This window comes from Pogoniulus pusillus, chromosome 19 (assembly GCF_015220805.1).
Source record: "Pogoniulus pusillus isolate bPogPus1 chromosome 19, bPogPus1.pri, whole genome shotgun sequence".
NCBI classification, from domain to species: Eukaryota; Metazoa; Chordata; class Aves; order Piciformes; family Lybiidae; genus Pogoniulus; species Pogoniulus pusillus.
This window is the reverse complement of record NC_087282.1, coordinates 10,381,666-10,405,099: the sequence shown is the minus strand read 5'-3', so window position 1 is coordinate 10,405,099 and position 23,434 is coordinate 10,381,666. Positions and strand designations below refer to the sequence as shown.

Below are 23,434 nucleotides of genomic sequence, written 5' to 3'. Positions count from 1 at the left end.
TACTGTTCCCCACAAAATTCTTGTAGACAAATTGGTTGCTCATGGCTTGAATGAGACAGTCTTATGGATAAAGCACTGGTTAGACAGGATGGCCCAGAGAGTGGTGGTCAGTGGAGTTGAATTTGGCAAGTCACTAGTTGTGTTCCTCAGGGATCTTTGGGACCACTTCTTTTTAATACCTTTATTGATGACCTTGATTCAGTCATAGAGAGTGTCATCAGTAAGTTTGCAGGTGACACCAGGTTAGGTGGCAGCGTTGATTTGAATGAGGGTGGAGAGGCTCTTAAGAGGGGCTTGGGTAAGCTAGATCAATGGGCCACCATTAATGAGATGAGTTTCAACAAGGCCAAATGCCAGCTCCTGTACTTGGGTTACAACAACCCCAAGCAACACTACAGACGTGGGGCAGTGTGGCTGGAGAACTGCCTGGCAGAAAGTGATTTGGGGGTTGTAATAGGCAGGCAGCTGAATATGAGCCAGCATTGTGGCCAGGTGGCCAGGTAGGCCAATGGCATCCTAGTTTGTATTAAAAACACTCTGTTCAGCAGGAGTAGGGAAGGTGATTGCCCCCTTGTACTTGTCTTTGGTGAGGCCACATCTTGAGCGATAGGTTTTGGGCACCGCAATCCAAGACAGATGTGAAGTTGCTGGAGCAGGTCTGGAAGAGGGCAACAAAGCTGGGAAAGTGCATTATGAGGAGTGACTGAGGGAGATGGGGATGGTTAGTTTGAGCAAGAGGAGGCTGAGGGGGAACCTCATTGCTGTCCGTAACTACTTGAAGAGACGTTGTGGAGAGTCTGGAACTGGTCTCTTCACACAAGTAATTGGAGAAAGAGCAGGGGGGAATGACCTCAAACTGAGACTGAGTAAGTTTAGATTAGGCATTAAGGAAAAGTTTTCCATGGAAAGAGTGGTCAGCCAGTGGAATGAGCTGCCCAAGGAGGTGATTGGGTCACTGCCCCTGGATGTGTTTAAGGGTCATTTGGATGTGGTACTTAGGGATATGGTTTAAGATGAATCTTGTAGAGATGTGAGATTTCAGTGGGTTCTTTGGCTGCTTGACTGACATTTGCCAAATGTGTGTCCCAAGTCTGCATCATTTTGTGTTGCTCCCAATGAAAGAAAAGAATCACTGAAATGCACTTTGCAAAGGGAAATCAACAAAATACCATTTTATGAGAGGTTATGTTTAAACCCCTTTTATTTCTGAACACTCCAATCATTATTTAAATAGATATGCTAAAGCAACCATGGCTCACTGATTGAACTGATTGTACTTGTAATTCTTAGAAGTACATCTGAAGGTCTGACTTATTTAATCAACAGAGGCAAAAAATCCCACTTTTGAAAGCACCTTGATAGAAGATAGGAAAAATTACTACATATGTAGAATTTGCTTTGTTTTTCTAGAGTAGCAGCTTTTTTCAGGGAATTCAGGGCATCAGTGAATAAATTTGGGTTTTTTCCCGCCATATTTGCATTGCTAATTGTTGAATTTCATAGTACCTCAACATTTTGAATCTTACTGAAGCGCTGACACTGCCAAGTTCAAAATCAGATTACAAGCAATTTGTGCTATGTTTAGTTTTGTATGTTCAATTCACATTATTAAGCTGGGAGGGGGGAAAGGGAAATGGTATCCTTGAGCCCAAGTGTACTTCTATTGTTTACTTAGTCTAAGGAGAATGTGTCTACCCTGCCTTCGAAATGACTAACCCACAAGGTACAAGTTTAAAAATTAGATCATCAGCAGATCATAAATAGGGCCAGGAGCAATTGCAATTAGAAAGCACAATAAAGAAACACATTTCCAAAGATCTTGATCCTGAGCAGCACTTGCAGAGGCAACCTTTTGGCGTGGTCTTGGTTGTTTTGTTTCTTTATCTTGGGTTTTACTGCTTGGGGGTTGTTTAGATTTTTTTTGGTGGTGGTGTTTGGGGCTTTTCTTGGTTTTGGTTTGTGTCTTTATTTTTGGTGGATGTTTGTTTGTTTTAGTTTGTGGTTTGTTTTTTTTGGTTTAGCAGATGATCTTGTTCAGTGACAAGTGTGATGTAGCTGTTGCTGTTCTGCTTCATTTCCACTGAGAAATGTCACTATGGCCTCCTCATGACATTCACTAATTGTTTCACTTAGCCTAATTTTTTGCACTGTAGAAAATGAAATAATCCTCCACAAAATGTCTCTGAAATATTTTCCTGACTGATGTCACATTTTATATAATGAAATATTTTTCATAAAGGTCAGTAGACAGCACTGAATTAAGGCTAAATATAATGAAAGTATTCTGGAGTTGCAACTCATTTTCATGTCGCCTTTGTTGTAATATGAAGGAGGTGAAAGCTTTGAATCTTTGTGCAAAGTTACCTTATGAAGATGTATTGCTGAGAGAAGGCAAGCCATTTAACTATCTTAACAGAGTAAGGCTCCTTTTCTGGTCTTGACTGGAAAGCACTTGGCTTTTATTCCTTACTTAATATAGTACTTGGTGCTGTTGCTAGTTGTTTTCCCAAGTAAACTTATTTGTGGAAAAATCAATCACTTTGTCATCATACTGTTGAAATCTTTATGGGGGTTCTGAGAAATGCTACACTTTATGATTTCAGAGTTACTATACGAGTTTCTTGGACTAGCCATTTAAAATGAAACTTGGCTTTCATTCATTCACCAATGTGTTTTGAGCATCCATGGTTACTAATATGCAAGCCCTGTAGAATTAGAGATACATTCCAATTTAAGAGGAGTTTAACCTTGCAGGAAAAAAACCTCTTTCATTTCTTGCACCTTGATCAAGTCTAGCCTTCCTTCTCCAGAGACAGTGTAACATGATGTGTTTTCTCCTTCAGCTGTTTCTTTGACAGAAGAGGATTGAGAAATGAATGAGTTTTGAGAATAGTTTTATGTCTTTGCTTCATTTCATCTGAATAAATGTGATAGTAAGAGGTACGTGAGAAATCATGGTGGAAGAAACTGTTGGTCTTGGGTGAAATCCATACATTTACACAGCCAGTGGGAAGTTATGAGGACTTCTTGTAGGGTATGCAGGGTAGCAGGGTTAGCTTGAACCAGTGCAAACTTAGTACCAGTTGCAAATGTAAACCCATCTCCTCTGTTTTGCTGGCTCTCTGAGCTTTCATGAAGTACATGGAAGCTTTTAGGAATAAATATGGGTGAACTGGAGAGTGGTCATGATGGATTACCACACCAAGCATGAATTTCTCTTTAAGATGTGCTGAAAGTTGGTTTTGTGCTCTGTGGTGCTGTATGCATCAAAACATTTGTTAGTCTGTTTTTATGACATACCATTAAATAACAGAGGTACTGCTGAGATACTTGATGATAATTGTTTAATTTGATAAATGTGTGTTGCTCAGTGAAAAACAATTGCTAAACTTCAAATTGGTTAGGTTTAATCTGGCAAGTTTCCAGATGTTTATTGTTTGTTTTTATACTAAGATGAATTTTTAATGCTACTTTGCTGTGCTTTTGCTTGGTACCTGGCTTTAATTCCTTCCCTGCCCCCCAGCTCCTTTTTTTTTTTGTTCCTTTTTTTACATTTCATAATAGTATTTTTATATTTTAATATCTTTATATTCCTTGATGAATGAAGAATTCTACATAGGCCTGCATAACTGATCATGAGGCATTCTGTTCTTTTATGAGCAAAATATTCAGTGCAGAGCCACAAAAATAATTAAGTAAGTTGAACATCTTCCTTATGAGGCGAGACTGAGGGAGCTGGGGCTTGTTAGCTTGGAGAGGAGGAGACTAAGGGGTGACCTCATTCATGTTTGTGAATCTGTAAGGAGTGACCACCAGGAGGATGGAGCCAGGCTCTTCTTGGTGATGCCCAGTGACAAGACAAGGGCCAGTGAGTGGTAGTTGAAGCATAGGAGGTTCCATGTGAACCTGAGGAAGAATTTGGGAGGGTAACAGAGCACTGGAACCAGCGGCCCGGGGAGGTTGAGTCTTCCTCTCTGGAGATATTCAAGAACTGTCTGCATGCGTTCCAGCATAATCTGGTTTTAGGTGATCCTGCTCTGGCAGAGGAGTTGGATCAGATGATCTTTCGAGCTCTCTTCCATCCCCTGACATTCTGTGAGTCTATCATAAGCCAGCAGAGATATATTAGTAAATCATTGTTTTACTGCTTGACCAGTTATGTGAAAAGAGTTGATTACCTCTGAGAAAAGATCAGTCTCACTACAGACTGCCTTAAGGGCATAAACAAAGGATGATGATAAGTATGAATATATTTAGTAGAGTCTAGTGTCAGTCAGGTTGTTCAGGGACTGGTGCAGAGTCCACTTTTTTGGTATAATAATTTCAAGAAGAATCTGTAACAAAAGGCAAACAGTACCTGAGTTAGATTCTTGGATAAGGCATCAGTAAATAATGCAAATAGAGAGGAGAGAGACACCACAGGTCTCTGACGAAGTAGTCATAAATCAGGATGTGATGTTCTGTTATGTTCGTGTAGGTACTATATATACCAAAGAAGTTAGGAAAGCTTGCAATTTGTTTTACAGGGATTTGGAAGTAGGGCTGTCAGATCGAAGGGTATCGCAGAACAGTACATCACTGGGCCTGGAGAGGAGAGGAGCAAAAAGAGAAGCATGTAGAGCAAAAGGATAGGAAAGGAAGATGTTAACTCATAGAATCAACCAGGTTGGAAGAGTCCTTTGAAATCATCCAGTCCAACCTATCACCCAGCCCTGTCCAGTCAACTAGACCATGGCACCAAGTGCCTCATCCAGTCTTTTCTTGAACACCTCCAGGCACGGTGGCTCCTACACCTCCCTGGGCAGCCCATTCCAATGCCAATCACTCTCTCTGTGAGGAACTTCCTCCTAACATCCAGCCTATACTTCCTGCAGCACAACTTGAGACTGTGTCCCCTTGTTCTATTGCTGGTTGCCTGGGAGAAGAGACCAACCCCCACCTGGCTACAACCTCCCTTCAGGGAGCATGTCTCTTCAAGAAATGTCTCATGATTTTTTTTCATACAATATTCAATCTGTGAATTACTTTATAACTTTCTGCTTATATGCCCTTGGTTGTGTTCTTTTTTCACCATAGATGGTGAATTTACCCAGTACATCTGGATTTTTCAGTTAGCTGATACTAATTTCTCATAGTAATTATAGAATTATGTAGCTATAATTGGAGTCAACTTGAAAATCACCTAATAATGTGTTGTGTTTTAATGCATAATGTTAATTTCTCTTGCAAGTATTTAATGTGAGGGAAAGAAATGACAATTCCTGTTTGGAAAATGGTGCTTTGAATTTTTAACTTGTCTGGACTAAGGTACACCTTTCCTAAGATTACTGTTTAGAAATGCAAGTACTGTGGGAAATTGTACATGGAAATAGTGCTATACAGAGCAGCCTATCAGCATATTTCTGATTTAGGATCTTTCCTTTTTGAGAAGGAAAACCTTGATAGTGCATATCAGATTATATTGATTTATTTTGTATTGGACTAAGCTGTGAGTCTCATCAGCAGGAGTGTACAAACAATCTGTAGTTTCCATTATAGTATGATTGAAGGAATAAAGTGGAAAATGTTACCAGTGGGGAGGTGTAGTGATCACAGGCTCACAGGATGTTATGGGTTTGAAGGGACCCAAGGAGATCATCCAGTCCAACCCACCTGCCAGAGCAGGACAATGCTGTCTAACACAGATCACAGAGGAACACATCCAGACAGGCCTTGAAAGTCTCTATAGAAGGAGACCCCACAACCTCTCTGGGGAGTCTGTTCTGGTGCTCTGTGAGCCTTACAGTAAAGAACTCCTCCCTTGTGTTGGGGTGGAACCTTTTGTGCTGCTGTCACAGGCAGCAAGTGAGCAGAGCCTGTCCCCCACCTCCAGGCCAGCCCTCAGATATTTTTAAACATTTATCAAATCCCCTCTAAGTCTTCTGTTTTCCAGACTAAGAAGTGCCAAGTCTCTCAACCTCTCCTCATAAGCCATTCCTTCCAGTGCCCTAATCATCCTCATAGCCCTCTGCTGGACTCTCTCCAGCAGATCTCTGTCCCTCTTAAACTGAGGAGCCCAAAACTGAACACAGTATTCAAGATGAGGTTTCACCAGGGCAGAGTAGAGGGGAAGGAAAACCTCCCTTGATCTGCTGGACACACTCTTCCTAATACATCTCAGGATCCCATTAGCCTTCTTGGCCACAAGGGCACATTGCAGTGCCATGGTTAACTTGTTATCCATGATATACAACAGCCATCTGTATGGCCATTAACAGCTTCAAATAGTTTATATTTCTAATATGCATTTATTGAGAAACGTATTCTGTAAACTATGTAGTGCAAAGTGTTGTCGGTTGTCTACTTCAGTCGTTTGACTGTCGGTTTGCGTTGGGTTTGTTGGCTTGATCTGTGCAATTATGCAGATGTACCACATGAGGGAGCTCTTCTCTGTTCTGCACTTCAAGGACTGCATCTAGAATTGTACTTCAAAGCCAGCGCTGAGAGGATTTCCTACGAGAGAAGTATAAAAAGATTACTGAAATGCCTTTTTAGAGTAGTGGTGACTAACTAGTGAGAGAAAATGTTGTGTTTGTGTTGGGTTTTTTTTACCAGTAATCTACAGAGACACATGAAAAATTACATGGGAGGAAAAGTCTGCTGCTCTGAGAGATTCTAAAGAATAAAACTCTGTGAACAAAACTCTGCTTAAATACATGGAAAGCTAAAGGCTTCTTGATTGTGCATAATTGCCAGAGGAAAACTCTGCTTTCATCCTTAAATTTATATTAAACCAAGATGTCCAGATAACTGAAAGATATTTTCATGAAGAACTGTGCTCTAGTAGAATGCGAATTCATTACTGATCTATTTTCTAATTGCTTTTTGCTTATTTTAAAAACCTGAGCTTAAAGGGACAGTGCACAGTCTGGAATGCCTGCAGCTACAGCATTCAGTATCAAAATCAAACTCTCACAAGGCATTGCTTTGTCAAAAAGTTTGGTGAAACTGCTTTTTTGCCCTCTAGCTTTCTCCACTCCCCAGAGAGAAAGACAAAAGGATGTTATCGAGGAAATGTACTGGTTTGGAAAGTTTTGAAGTAGTGTCCGAGTGTAGGAAACTTCCCATCTTCATTGCCTTGTTACTGTGTTCTTTGCTTTCCTGTCTGACCAGGACATTTATTTAAGACATGGCCACAGCTGTATGTTGGCTGATACAGAGACTTGAGGGACTGCTTCATTTCCTTGACCTTTTCTTGGTTCAGTCATGGTCATTTGGGACAAATCTATTTGTGTGCATACAGTAGAGATTTGCTAACAAAACTATTGATACTAAAAATATGTACCCTGTTTGGAAAGAAGAGATCACCATTTTACTCAAATCACATATGATGTGAGGCTGTAAGTATGGAGCTGACATTCAAAATGCCTCTCACTTCTGGATTGTAGTCTTTCAGTCTTGCTTCCTCCTGTGCTTTAATTTGTGAACAACAATTATTTGCACAAAGCAAATCTCAGTTTGAATAAATTTATGCTATACTTTTTTTTATCACCTGACATATTATTCCTTTTTCTTCCTTGATTTCCAACCTATAGGTTCCTGAAACATTATATGAGCTGAACTTTTTTTGGGTTTCTAAAACAGAAAAATGAGGACATCTGACATTACATTAAAAGAAACCTAGAAATATAAGAAATTACTTCTTTCCTTCCCCATACTTTGCCAAAAAAATTCATCTGGATGAAGCAATCATCAGATCTACTGATGTAAGGTTGTTAAACTTGGGTACAGCTGACAGCTCAAAGGTACCTCTCTTAATTAAATCCAGGTGAAGTGAGGAAAAAACTGCATGATCAAAGAGAAAGTGAAGGTGGTTGCAGTTTCTCTGAAAGATTTAGGGCACAGAAAGCTGTAATTATTGTTTAAGGTATCTCATTGTGGGTTCCAAAGCTAATGTAATATTTCTAGGAGTGGCTACCTTACCATGGGTTTGCTAAAGTGGGTAGCAACAGGAAATACTTTAGTTGTTGTGAGAACATTTTTTTGTCAATGCTTTGTGTGATTTGAAGCAGTCCCATTTAATTAATTTGAATATAATATGCAAAACAAATTTTGCAGAGTTGTTTTGTTTGTACTAGCTGGGTGGTTTTTTTTTGTTGTTGTTGTTTTCTTGTTTTTATTCATCTGAACATATTTTTATCTAATTGTTCTCCAGGGAAGATATGCTAGAAATCCATTACTCTTGCAACATTTTCTGTTTGATATATTCTTGACTATCATGTCTTCTGTGTTTCCTCCTAATTAATGCATGAATAGTGATTATAATTAATTGTTTGCCACCACAAAAGCTGGGAGATACTTGAGTTTGGAAAAAAGCTACGTATACCAGTCTTCATATTGTATCAAATGAATTGTAAACAAAAAAGTCACACATGGGAACTAAGAACTAGATTCTTTCTGCTGCAAAAGATGCTGGGAAAACACCTGCGGAACATATGTGGATGTGTTCCTTGCAACCTGTGCTAGATTCTATGGCCCTGCTCTTGTGGGGGGGTTGGATTTGATCTATGGAGATCCCTTCCTACCCCTAAACATTGTGTGATGCTGTATGCAGGAAGTGACTGCTTGTCAGTTTTAGTATGGGATTTCAAACAAAAATCTAATCTGTAACCTTGAGGGTTTGAGCAAAGAGCTATGAATTTTGAACAAGTCTAGGAAAATGAGGCCCAGACAGCATGGGTTAATGGAAGATAGGTCCTTCTTGGCTAACCTGATCCCCTGCGACATGGTGATTTACTTAGTGGGTGAGAGAGAAGCTGTGGATGTTGCTGTCTGGACATTAATAAAACTTTTGACACTGTTGTCCACAGCATGCTTCTGGAGAAACTGCCTACACATAGGTTGGATAGTTGGATGCTTCGCTGGATGAAAATCCGGCTGGGTAGTCAGGTCCAAGGAGTGGTGGTGAAAAGAGTTGCATACAGTTGATGACACATCACCAGTTGATGGCTACCTCATAGCAAAGGACCTGATGGTATAGCTAACTGAAGATGGGTTGGCATGTGCCCAGGAAGCAAAGAAGGCCAACAGCCTCCTAGCCCATGTCAGAAATAGTGTGGCCAGCAGAACTGTAGAAGTGCTTGACCTCCTGTATGCACATCTGGTGAAATGATATCTTGGGTGTTTGATTCACTTTTGGATCCCTCACTACATGAAGGACATTGAGGTGCTGGAGGTCAAGAGAAAGGGAGCACAGCTGGTGATGGGTTTGGAGAAGTTGTCTTTTATGGGGAGCAGTTGAAGGAACTGGGTTTGTTTACTGTGAATCAAAGAAGGCTTGGGAGACCTGGAAGTTTAGGAGATCATACCACTCTCTACAACTACCTGAAAGGAGGTTGTTAAGTAGGTGGATATTGGTCCATTCTCCAAAGTAACAAGTGATAGGACAAGAGGAGGTGGCCTCAAGTTGTACTAAGAGAGGCTAAGAAAAAAATTCTTCACAGAAAGGGTTGCCAAGCCATGGAATAGACTGTCCTGTTCCAGGAGGTGGTGGAGCCCCCATCCCTGAAGGGATTTAAAAGCCATGGGGATGTGGTGTTGAATGACATGGTTTAGTGGTGACTTGGAAGTGCTAGATTAATGGTTGAAGTTAATTATCTTCAAGATCTCTTCAAGCCTAAATGAGTCTGTGAAACATTACAAAGCTGCAATAATGAACTGGAGAAGTCTTTCTGAACTTGTGTAATTTTGTAAGACTCTTCTAGCCGTTCTCATGACCTATCACCTAGTAGTATCCATCAGTTACCCTCTCATCATGCCATCATTCCATGGAGGCATGTGCTGTTGATCTACAAATGCTTAAGAACTGCAAGGGGAGATCATAAAATACATAGCAAGAGCTGCTGGGTGTGAAGTTATAGCTATACATGTATTTAGTTAATTTATTGCTCAGCTGGTATCATCTTTTTTTCTTACTTTTAACAGCTCTCACAACTTCCATTTCAGAACAAATGAAGCTAAACAGTCCACCTCTTTCATTCGTGAATGGCATTTTGCCAGTCTCTTAAAAGGATGTTTTCCACCTGTCAGGCAGTGTCAGTAAATTTAGTTCCTCTCAGCGTGTTTTTGCAAAAGCAGTTTCAAAATTCTGGTGATTTCATCAGTGGAAATAAAGCCTTGTTTTTGTCAGGATGAAAGGTTTGTTTAGCTTTCAGGAGTTCTAGAGCTTTTGGAAATTGTTTTGATCTCTCTATCTTCTGTTAAAAGCAGGAGTATGGACTTTGGGGATGATTTCTGTGTTACAATTACAGGGAAGAAAACAACCTTAAATTCTGAGGTTGTCAACTGTCTTTTTCTCTGGTGTGGTTTTAATTTAATACTTCTTGTCTCTTTTAAATAAAAATACTTAAGATATTCCCTTTTCTCTAGCCTGTGACTTTAAAGATGCTGCCTTTTATGTGTTTTATTTGAGGAGCTAAGTGCTCTTATTTACTTTGAAATTTTCTTCTTTGTGCTATCCCAGGAAATACTGCAATCGGCATTGAGGGTCTGTGAGTAGATTTCTCCAATATAAACCAATTTAAGAAGCAGCCTGTGGAGCTTTGTTCCTTGGACTGAATATTTTATAGGATAGGCTCTTGTTTATTGGGTTTTGTCTAGAGTGTTCCTATGGGACTTTCGGAGAAATGAGCGCTGATGTTTGTGTCCTGATTAACAGAAGTGTAAATAGAGAGTGCAGTATTGAAATTGTGTTGACATAAGCTTGTGCATAGCAAAGTGCTGTGAGTGGAATCAGTGGGAAGAGTCTTTTCATTATCAAGAAGTTTGACTGCATGAAAATGAGTCGTTGATAGGATTTGCTTAGACTGAGGAGCAAGTAAACATTTTTCAACTATTTATCAGGGTAGCAATTTAGGGACAAGTCAGAAAACCTCATCTTAACATGATTTTAAGCATGCTTCTGTGTTTTAGAAGGAGCAGGTCACAGCTAGCATTGTTATCAGATGGTTATGAACTTTTTGTACTTGATATTCATGAATACAAAACGCTTAAGTAGTCTGATATGTGATGAATGCAGTTATATTAAATAATTCTGCTAGTTAATGATTTATTCAGGTACTCAAGTAATGAAAGCCAGGGTGAGGAATTAGACCTCTCTGCTGTTTGGTAACTGAGAAGCAACTGTTCTTTTGTGGGGATTTTTCTGGGTTATTCTGTCAAACACAGAATAATGAGGTAATTTACTTCATAATGAGGAAAGAAATTCTCACAGTGAGCTTTTTATGAGTTTGGTATTAGTGAATCTTTAAGTGCTTCAGAAGGACATGATTTTATGTAAACAGATAAAATAAGGTTTGTACAGGTCTTGGTTTCTTTGGGTTCTCGTTAGGGTAGATGAAATGTATTGCAAGGAAGACTTCTTCAATTATTTAATTTTTTTTTTCTTGCAGTCTTTCAACAGAAAGAAAAGATTAGGTATATAATTGTGATTCATAATTATCTGTGTATGCTCCAGAAGTCTTGAGGTTTTTGTGTAGTCAGAGATACATTATGTATGTGGTGTAGATGATAAAATTGTTAGCATCTGTTTGCATACTGATAGCAGGTGAAAATAAAGCTATCGCAGTAAATGGCTTTCTGTTATTAAAGCTGAATTTCAGTCTTCAATTCTGTTTGTGTTTCTCCAGTTCAATTCAAACAATGCTCTATTATGAATGAGCTTGGAGATTAGAAACTAAGAGCAATAATACATTCTTCATTAAAGATGAGGACATCACTGAATCCAACTTTCTCTTCTAGCTATATAAAACGTGGGTTTAACCCAGTTTTGCAGTTTGTTAACCCAGAATCTGGCTCTGAAGTGTTATGCAAGAGTTTTGAAATGACAGAATGCAGCTGGTGTGGTTGAAGGTGGTTTTTTTTTTTCAGTATATTTTCACACTTAGAGGTAGTGTTTGGAAATTGTTACAAAAATACTTTTGTTCTTGTTCCTTAATATTAGTAGCAGATAAGTGGGGGGGGGGGGGGGGGAATGGTTTGCTCTGTGAACAGTGTGCAGCAATAGATTAGCAAGTAGTCTACTTTGGGTTTTAATTTCAAGTGATCATACCAATGATTACATTATTTTCACAGATGAATTACAATAGTGAATTTTGGTCTGTTTTATGACTTGGACGACGAGTTGACCTAAGTGTCATGTCTAAATTAAACTCAGTGCAGGTAAACTCAGTTGTCTGGTTCTTATACTTGTTTCAGCTGAGTTGTTTGTATCTTGTGAAATTCTGAGAATAGTCTGTTTTATTGAAAACTAACTCCAATAAATCAGAAAATCTGGATTAAAACAATGAAAGATTCAACAAGATAATTTTAAATCTGGGTGTTACATTTCATAGTGAGGATTCTGATAAATTGCTTGTTCTTATTTTACGTTTCTCTTGAGCAGTTCTCATAATCTGATTTAATTGTTGCATTATGTATCCAGCTTAGAAGGAAAGAAGTTGAATTTATGTGTAGTCAGAGTCTTGTTTATTTGGATTTCCCAGAATTGCAGAATGATTGGATTGTTTCTGGTGGTCATCTTGTACAAGCAGGGCCATCTAGAGCAGTTTCATGGAGCGGTGCCCAAGTGGCTTTTGAGACTTTCCAAAATGCCATTAGCTCTCTCAATAACCTCTTTCAGTGGTCAGTCACACATTTAAGCTCAGCTTAGCTGTTGCTCAACACTTCATATGCAGACATATAGAATACCAAATATGTATTAGGTTGTGAAATTCCATTAAAGTACCTCTAGGTCTAAATGCAGACCCCACTGTGGAAGCAGAGTTGTCAATTGTTTTCTGGTAATTTTTTTGTTCTGTCTGCTATGCTCAACAGTGGATTTCCTTTTGGCTGTTTCTTACTGACGAGGGGGTCATGTCCCACCTATGAATGTTAATTTGTGAGCAGGTCTGGTGACCCTCACATTGGTACTAGTAAAGTGAAACCTCTGTGGTGAGTGGTATTTCATATGTTTTATAACACTGTCTTGTGTGCTTTATCTAATACATCATGGATGCATACAAGTGAAAATCATCTGTTGCATGATAATTTATGTAATTCTTTCTGCCTTGTTTATTCTCCTCCAACTGTCATAGCAGGCTTCAACAACTTCACTTTCAAGCTTTTTGAATAGACAGTTTTTATGTCCTTCAGTTTTCCCTCAGTATATACAGAAACAGATATGGATTGAGCTGGCTGACAGTTAACGGAAGTAAAACCCATAAGAATAGAATCGACCAGGTTGGAAGAGATCTCCAAGATAATCCAGTCCAACCTAGCACCCAGCCCTACCCAGTGAACTAGACCATGGCACCAAGTGCCTCATCCAGTCTTTTCTTGAACACCTCCAGACACGGTGGCTCCTACACCTCCCTAGGCAGCCCATTCCAATGCCAATCACTCTCTCTGTGAGGAACTTCCTCCTAACGTCCAGCCTATACTTCCCCTGGCACAACTTGAGACTGTGTCCCCTTGTTCTATTGCTGGTTATCTGGCAGAGGAGGCCAACCCCCACCTGGCTACAACCTCCCTTCAGGTAGATGTAGACAGGAATGAGCTCTGCCCTGAGCCTCCTCTTCTGCAGGCTGCACACCCTCAGCTCCCTCAGCCTCTCATCACAGGGTTTGTGTTCCAGGCCTTTCATCAGCTTTGTTGCCTATCTCTGGACATGTTCCAGCACATAGTAAAGATAATAGATTTGGTTTATGCTGTTAAAATTATTTACTCTGTGTTTGATTAATAACAAAGTTTTAATTTTACTAAATCAACAGCTATTGATGTCTTAGTTGCTGCAGATATTCTGGATGTGTCTGTCCCTTTAAAGGGTTCCAGTCTCTATGTGTATCTCCAGAATAATACATTTCCATTATGATATGTGGCTGCATTTTCTTTTGCTCCAAGTGTTGATGACATTAATACCATAGATCTGCTCAGGACAGGAGGGAAGACATTCAGACATAATTTGTCACAGACATTTTAATAAGCCAGTTTTAATTAAACTGTATTATCTGAGACAGAACATTCTGATGGAAATTGTCTATTTTCAGGACAGTAAATGAGTACTCAAGACAGTGGAATACCTAACAGAATAATAAGTTATTTCAAATAGTAAATTTACTAAAGTATGAGAGAATATACATTGACATCTCTATTTTCATTCTCGTATTGTTTACGATTGTGAAGGCTTGAGTTTTATTGTTGCATAACGATACAGTTCATGGACATTTTGCTCTCTTCAGCACAGATTTATCAGTCTGCAATCTAAAGCTAACAAACAAAACACTATATATTTTTTTCTAAATACACTAAGAGAAGAGTTACTTCGGTTAGAAATAGTAAATGGGTTACAAATGATGATCAATTTTTATCTAAAACCAGCATGTTATATAACATTTGCTGAAGATTCTAACAGTTAAAAAGGCACCCACAAAGCCTGTAGCAGGCAAAGTGGAAGGAAATCATACAAAGATTTATAATGAAGCCGTGTTTCTGATTTTTTTTTTTTTAAATGATGCTGTGCTGCCTTTTGAGGACAGTTTGTGTCTGCAATGAATATTAGGATTGGTGCGTACAGTAAAATACAAGATTCTGATACCTTCAGTAAAACTGCAGTTATCTGAAGAATAAGTAGATTGGATATTTAAACTAATTCTACTTATTAGGTAGCTTTGCTTTCCAGACTCCTAGAAAATCCCAGGCTGATTACCTCCTTTTAGTGCTATACTAAATATATTTTGTCTTCTATTTTGAACTGAGTGTATTTGTAAATGAGGAGATCTTCCATCGCTAGGTCTAGTGGGCCTTTATTTTCTTTGATCCTTGTGTTTTTTCTCTGTAGTAGAAGTTAATCCATGTGTAGCTTTTTTTTTTTTAATGTCAGCACTAACTTTTGAAAATCAAGATACTACATGAAAGTCTCTCCAAATGGAACATTCCTTTCATATATTTACAACTTCCTGTAAGCAGTAGCTGGAAGGAGATATTAAAAAGAACTTCTCTTCAGTGTCTGAAATGCTTTTGTAAGGCTCAAAGAACTTTCTGGCAGGAATCAGTTGTTTCATTCTTCTGGAGATATCATAGTCATGAACTCTGTAGTCTGTTTTGTTTTAACACCTTTGGTGAACATCTCTTAAATTCCATTTTTATACTGGATGTATGCCCTGGGGAGGGACTTCCTTAATTGCTGAAACACCAGTGCAAATGCTATCATTACGGGTAAATTACGGATGGCTTGGGGGTGTTTTTACTGTGGTTTATTGTTCTTGATGAATGCCAGGCTGTCAGTGTTAGCTTTCATTTTCTTAAGCAAATGATGATTGTAGTAGATGTTGCCTTTGGGCAAGGGAGTGTTTGCGTGTTCAGGTGCTTCATTAACTATTACTCAAGTTATTGATCAATTGATGTGAAATTCTTTATAGCAAATGTTATGGTAGAAGTGATGACTTTTCCACCATCTGATTTAAGGCCTTTAACCTTGATTTCTTTGACCTTGCTCTCATCTGCTTGCACAGAAGAAACCAATAGAAAGTGTACAAGTATCATGGTAATGGTCCTGACACAGACATAAAAAATTTGAATTTGTAATTAATGGTAATCAGTGATTCTTTTTTGCTGACATAATGTGGCAGCATTGCATCATGATAACATTTGTATCCATTGCTTGCTTAATTAAGTGAACTAATTTAGGCATTGCACCAAAAATGCCAGCACACTGTAATCATCTGGTCATATTTCAGTGTAAGAATAATTGATTTGCTCACAGAAAAAGATATTTTTAGTTGTTACAGTCGACTTTCTACAGCCATACTAATATTTACCTATTGTGACATTGACACTGTGCTTAGTATTTTCACTGTTAAAATCTTTCTTCCTCTGGGTGTATAAACATTTATCTTTCCTGGTGGTGGTCATTGTCAAGCAAACCATAGAGCAGGATGGAAGTTTAACTTGGCAGCTGTAGTGCAAACACATAAATAGAATCCTTTAAAATCAAAAGAGGGGGTGAGGGGGAGAAATAACCTCCAATGAGGTTTCCCAGCTTCTGTTTCAACAGTAGAAGAGACAGAAAAAAAAGTAGAATTAGTAGAATGCAGCAATTTGGCAGCAAAAGCTAAGCACCCACTGACCAATACTCAGCCAGTCCTTAAGCTGCAGTGTTCCACTCAGCCACCTCCCCATTATATACTGGATATGACATCATGTGGGGCTTGGGGGTCTTTCTTTTGTTGTCATGGACTTTTTACTCTTAGTTTTTCATATCATAGTATTGACAGTGAATTCATGGATTAGAATTCTTTTTATGGTTCTGAAAGAAATGAGAAATAAGGTTTTATGTGGGAAAACAAGCTCGTAAATAAAGTCATTTCTCTAAGTCGAGCAAGCATCTTCACGCTGGGTGGCCTGGATGGATCAGTGAGTTTTGTTTTGGTTCAGAACGGTAAGAATGTAGAGTACAGCTTTCCTTTAATCCTACTGAGACATTAATGAAGAAAAGATTATTTGGGAAAAAAGTTTCCTAAATGAAAAAAATGATGTGAAATTCTCAATCATACTTTTAAGAGCCAGTTTGTAAATGTCTATTTATGTACCCTCTCATTAGTTCAAGCAGAAAAATCAAGATTTATCATTAGGCCTCCTTCTAGTGAAGAGAGATGTTTTCATCTTTGTTAAACTTGCATTGTAGCTTGTGAAGCGACAGCCTTTTAAGTACTCAACAGTATCCAGACACATAGAATCATAGAACCAACCAAGTTGGAAGAGACCTCCAAGGTCATCAAGTCCAACCTATCCCCAGACAACTGGACCATGGCACTAAGTGATCCAGTCTTTTCTTGAACACCTCCAGTTTGAACAAGATATCTACCTGAATTTCATTTCTTTCTTCAACAGTTTGACCGTTTTCTGAAGAAGAATTTTTGAATTTAAAGCCCAAAAATAAATGTTTCGTGAATTTCATTTCTTTCTTCAGCAGTTTGACCGTTTTCTGAAGAAGAATTTTTGAATTTAAAGCTCAAAAATGAATGTTTCATACAATTTCTTTGTAAGACTCTTTCCCATAACTAGTTTCCAGGTTGGTTATTGTTTTGCATGGAGGTAGGATCTCTGAACTATTGAGTGATTAGAAATGCAATATAGTGAGTGTTTCAACTATGAGGAGAAGTTGGACCATGAGCTCTGCTGTATCAAGAATTAGAATCCACATGGAAGAAAGTCTTTCCAAGTGAAAGGCATGAGGAGCCTGGCTGTGTGGTTCTTGTAGTTCAGGGAATAACTTGTGTCTTGTTCTTGGGTTTTGATAGGTACAGCATAACACTTACGTTAGCTGCAGTTTAGTATCTGCAGAACTGGTTCTGTTGTGTACTGGCTGGATTTTTTTACAGTGATGTGTGACTTTGCAACTTTATGAAAAGTTGCAACTTGATGAAAAATGACCACAGAAGAAAACAGTGAACTGAAACTTAACTTGCTTCTAGGCAAACTAATATTTCCCATAGTAGCTTATGCCCTTCCTCTATTTGCAGATGAATTGTTGTAAAAATATTTTTTTTCATATAGGTGGTATAAAAGCCCATATTTTTTCTGTTGACAACCATTATACCAGACTTTTAATGATGACTGCTGTCATGAAAGTCAATCTGAGTTTCATTTCTAGACTTCAGCACTTCCTATTGGAAATAAAAGCTTCTGTTGTTCTGTGATGGTTTTATTGCTAATCATTTTTCAAAGCTGTTTGTCAGTTAACTGGGGCAGGTGGGTGAATATTCAATTGTTAGAAGTCCTTCAAAATTGCGTAGTTGAGAGCATGCCCCACATAAGTGCAGCATTCATAGGAGGTGTCAAGCATTAGCTGAACTGTGTGACTAACTGTGAAAGAATCCATGAACAACACATCTGTAATAAAAGGCAAAGAGAAGTGGGAGTCATGCTATATATTTTTGTCATTGGTAGATAAGCAATATGCAAACTTTACATATAAAATTCAGGTACGTAGTGCAGGGGGCTTGACATTACTTGAGCAGAGTAGGACTTCATAGTTTCTTACAGCAAACTAAGTTTAAGTATGTCTGTATAGAATGTATATCACAGGATATTAAGGGTTGGAAGGGACCCAAGGAGATCATCGAGTCCAACCCTCACCAAATAAATCACTTAGTAGAGGAAAAATCTGCAAGGTATTTGGAAATGTGACAAAGCTGGTTGTACAGCCCATTATTCTCTGGTCTTTGAATTGGAAAGGAATCATTTAATGGAGGCTTGTGCCACTGCTTTATGTTGATGGGAATTTGTAGACATGTAAACTGGAATGCATAAACATCTTGTATTCGAAAGCAAAACAGCACCAGCAGACTGTCCAGCTCTAACCTCTCTACTGAATTTTGTTTTGTTTTACTGCTAGATTGGGTTACATTTGAATCATTTTCCTTAACAAAACCTTACAGCTTTGCTGAAAGTGCCCGTGAGCAGTACGAGAAATTGTCCAACATGCACAACAACATGACTAAATTGTATGAAAACTTGGGAGAATACTATACTTTTGATCCCAAAGTAATAAGCATCGAAGAATTCTTTGGTGATCTCAGCAACTTCAGAACGCTATTTCTGGTAAGTAGTATATGCAAAACATTATACCTATTATTTTATCTTTTTTTTCTTTCTCTTTCAGATCTTTTCTCTTCTCTATATTTCTTATGTTATTGTGGTGGTTTGGGTGTACCCTGCCCCCCCCCCCACTTTAGAAGTACCCAACTAGGCTCTGGGAATATAAATGAAGCTATTTATTTACAGCTAGCACAATATACAAGCAGCTATTTACAATATATACAATTATACACAGAAATATACAAGCTAAAAGTAATACAGAAACACAACTCCCTTCCCAGAAACCTGAGTCCCCAGGAGGGGCTCTCAACCACCCCTGCACCTTCCCTCTGCCCCTTGCAACTTTACCCCAGTCCTAAGGAAGAAAAGAGTTTCAGCCAAGAGGTGAAGAAGCAAAGTTAGTGGAAGGTGAGGTTAGAGCTCAGCTCAGTCCGAAGCCAGAAGCAGAGTGACACAAAAATGGCAAAAGTGTAATCTAATGTTTTCCCTTCTTGTTCCCATGCATCTCAGCGAGACTGTGAGGGGAGTAGACATCACCATTATTTTTCCTTTCACAGCCTATGGTCTACTTTTTCTCACCAAAACATTCTACCCTGCTTCAAACTAGCACAGTTATCTTCTACATTTTGTCCTGTGTCAAGAAATTGGAAAAATGCTTCCAGAATTACTTAGGTTTTGGTCACTCATGGCTGTCAACTTCCAGTTTGTTACTTGCCAACTGCACTGCCAGTAGGATTGAGAGATATGGATACTTAGAAAATATTTTTCTTCATTTGTTTATTGGTTGCCACAAGAAACAGGTGTGATACTGAAAAACATAGATGTATCTACGTTCCTGTCGTGTTTGAATCAGGCTGATGCCTTAATGGTGCTGTGATGCTAAGGCTGAGGCTTTCAAGATGAGCACTGTGTAGCTGACAGAACTTATCAAGTTCACTTAGATGTTTGTATTGCTGTTTGCAGTCATCTAGAGTAGTTGGTGTCACGGTATGGCTCTTTTATGAAGGAATTTAAGAATTTGCTTTCCAACAGCTAAGTTTTTAAATGGCTTTAATGTCACTTTCCCAGTGGCTGTCTGCGAGCCATATAATTAGCTGCACCATAGGAATTGTACAGGAGAACAGATGCCTGGAATGTCACATTGTGTCTCTAGAGAATGTTAACATCACTTGGAAATACCACCACTTACCATACAAAGAGCTGTGGCTCACTGATCTGTCTGTTGCCAGTAACTGGTTTAATTTATCATGTAATGAAGAAGGACTTACAGTTTCAGTGTGATGGAGGAACAAGTAATTAAAAACATAATTTTCCTTGCCAAGTTTAGTTTATTGGAAAACTTCTACTACAATATTCTTAACTGTTGATTTTAAATTGGCTGAAATAGTTGTGGGGGATTTTTTTTCCATCCCTAGTTCCTTGATAATTACTAAGTATACCAACACATCTGCGAGAAGACTTGTCAAGAGCAGGAATAGTTGCTGGGAAGTATTTCAGTGCATTTACTTCTTCATAAATCTAAGGTTTACACGTGCCGTGAATTTGGACATCTGCTTGGTTGTGACTACTTGAAACAGATTTCAGACTAGACAGTGTCCAAATATTGTGATGAAAATCTGTCCTCAAGTAAGTATTTAAGCTGCTGCGAAGGTGATAGGAGCTAGAGGGCAACTTTTTTTTTTTTCTAGATGATGTATTGGAGTGAAAATACTTTTATTTTCCCTCTTTTTGACTTCCTGAGGATATGTTTTGTGGCCTGTTGCTCTTCAATGGTTACAGTTTATTTTCCAGAGAGAATATTCATATGATAGTCTTGTGTTGCTTCAGTGTGGTTGTGTGTGTGAAACTCCAGATAGCAAATTCTCACTACTTTAGGAAGATGTCAAAGATGGGAACAGTTGTAACTTGTATTTATAAGCACTGGAATAGAATCATAGAATCAACCAGGTTGGAAGAGACCTCCAAGCTCACCCAGTCCAACCTAGCACCCAGCCCTACCCAGTCAACTGGATCATGGCACTAAGTGCCTCATCCAGGCTTTTCTTGAACACCTCCAGGCACGGTGGCTCCTACACCTCCCTGGGCAGCCCATTCCAATGCCAATCACTCTCTCTGTGAGGAACTTCCTCCTAACATCCAGCCTATACGTCCCCTGGCACAACTTGAGACTGTGTCCCCTTGTTCTATTGCTGGCTGCCTGAGAGAAGAGACCAACCCCCAGCTGGCTACAGCCTCCCTTCAGATAGTTGCAGACAGCAATGAGCTCTGCCCTGAGCCTCCTCTTGTGCAGGCTGCACACCCCCAGCTCCCTCAGCCTCTCCTCACAGGGTTTGTGTTCCAGGCCTTTCACCAGCCTTGTCGCCCTTCTCTGGACACGCTCCAGCACCTCAACATCTCTCTTGAATTGAGGGGCAGTCACAGTACTTGAAGGTATTTAAACTGCTTGTGCCAGCTATTTTTATGTATTGCAGAGGGTGGCAAGACTGTGGAACAGGTTGCCCAGGGAGACTGTGGGTGCCTCCTCCTTGGGGGTGTTCAAGGCCAGACGGGTGTTGTGGTAGGCCCGAACAGGCCGAAGTAGGCCTGAACGTGTCCTGGCTCACCCAGACATCTTTCTTGGCTCTCCCTCCTCCTGTTGTGGGGGAAAGCAACCATGGGATGAGGATAAGGAACCTAAAGCCATTGAGTGTAAGGACCCTGGCCTGCTCAGACTTGGGGCCAAGACTCCTGAACACCAAAATGAATAGTATTAATTTTGAAAAACGATTATCTTGCATTCCTTAATTTCCCCCTCCCGTAGAGCCGGATGAGGCCCTGAGCAGCTGAGTCTGGCTGAGAGGCATCCCTGCCCGCGGCGGGAAGGTTGCAGGAGTGATTCTGAAGGTCTCTTCCAACCTAAGCAATTGTAGGATTATATCCATAGTCCTCTAGTTAATGCTATACACGTGTGTGCATCTTAATCCTGCAAATACTTCTCTGTGGGTATGGAACAGTGGTGGGAATTGTGTGGAATGCCTTAGTCAGTTACACTGAGAAATGCTTTCTGGGGCTTACTTACTGGAGACTCCTTTACTTTGCTCTTTAAATACCTGTGGTCTTCTGAGTACTGTACAGTGCTCAAAACAAGCAGCAGCTCTGCCGAGATATTATTGCTCTTGTTTTAGATATTATTGCTGTTGTTTTGGGGTGTGGGTGTGTTTTTTCTACTACATGACGGGAAGATTCCATTGTGAAAACACCCTCCGTAGTTGAATGCCTTTTCCCCCTCCCTCTCCCCGGCTAGATTTCTTACAGTCAGTCAGGGTTGAAAGAGACCATAGGGATCATCTAGTTCCAAGCCCCCTGCCATGGGCAGGGACACTCTACCCTCGGTCAGGCTGGCCATTTGATTTTGAGCAAATGGGGTTTGTGTATTTTCATCAGATTCCAAGTACTCTGCTTTATTGAATATAATCTATCTTTTCTATTTCATTTATATAATAAGTTGCTTTTAACAGGATTTCCTCCTTTTAGAATTTGTATACAGGGAGAAGCTGTGGACAAAATCTAGAGTAAGGCCTTTTGATAGGCATTATGTGGTTTTGAGCTAGTGGTCATTTCCTTGTTGCTGTGGATAACAATAACCCAGTGTTTATGTTCTTGTAGTCCATGGTGTGAAGTTGTCATGTTCTGATAGTATCTCATCAAAACTGTTCATCTTGAGGTGCAAATTTGAGTGTACTCAGCAAATCAATGTGCTTCAAGATAGAATTGTCTTATTACTTGATTAACATCAAGTGTCTTCTCTGTTAAGGGGAAGTCATTATAGATGCCAACTTCTGTTACTTCTCCTAGCGAAGGTCACAATCCACCAGGTGTTTTGGGGGCTGGGGGCCTTCCTGGCTTTGGAGTTCTTACAAACCTGTTCAGTTCTTAGGATATTTGTGTGATAGTTATGTTCTACCTAATCAAAACAAACAGCAATAAAATACTTTTCTAGGGTGGAAAATTATCCCAAAGACCATGGCTCTGTAAATTAATCCAATTCATCAAAACAGAACTGTCAGTTTGTGTATTCTGGTTTGCTATATTAAACTTGCATTCCAGATGGAAAAGACTTACCACAAATAGTCTTTCTTAGGCAAAGGGGGCTAATTTCTTGGTTTATTATTTTAGACAGTGCACAAAATAATTTGCTAGAATATTGTTCTAATGCTGTGTGTTGGTCTAAATGGTGAACTATATCCATCTGATGTTATAGTCTTTCAATTTTTTATCTGTCCTTTTAACATTTAGGCCTCTTCCCCTAAGTTATTAAATAAAGAAGCAGACCTTATGTATGATATTGTTTAAACAGTAATGCTTCAATGTAAAAATATAGAATCTGAGGCTTCTGTACCTTAAGAAGACAATTTGTCTTGCCATCTTTTGCACTTTTTCAGATATGTACAGTGGTAGGAGGAGTAATTGTAATTAGGTCTCTTGAGGATTTCTTGACTTGTTTTATCCACTGGAGTAGAATCTTGTAGGCTTCAGTGGCATGAAAATTCTTACTTTGGGATTTTTTTTTTTTTTCTTAATGCTTGAGGAAGGCCTAGGGCAAGTGTTAAAAGTTCACAGTACAGTAATTTATTTTTTGCTAAGTGGTCCCATTAACTTTTTGTGTGTGTTTTGGTAAATGACTGAAGTGTAATTCCAGCAATTTTGAAATATTTATGTCTTGTTTCATTCTATTTGTCATTAACCTGTTATTCCTAATGGCTATCTGTTGATAAAGCTCCTTTCTTCTGCTACCAGCAGCTTTAACTTAAAAGTTCAGAAGTTCTTCTGAACTGTTTTT

The 23,434-nt window shown here is 39.2% G+C and overlaps 1 protein-coding gene across 1 annotated transcript in view; it reads left to right on the top strand.

Annotated features, from left to right (window-relative positions):
* DIAPH2 (diaphanous related formin 2) overlaps positions 1 to 23,434 on the top strand; it is a 249,982-nt gene that overhangs the window by 130,564 nt on the left and 95,984 nt on the right. The window contains exon 25 of the mRNA XM_064159197.1: positions 18,454 to 18,618. Coding sequence (XP_064015267.1) covers positions 18,454 to 18,618 — 165 coding nt within the window. The remainder of the gene's footprint in view (positions 1 to 18,453; positions 18,619 to 23,434) is intronic.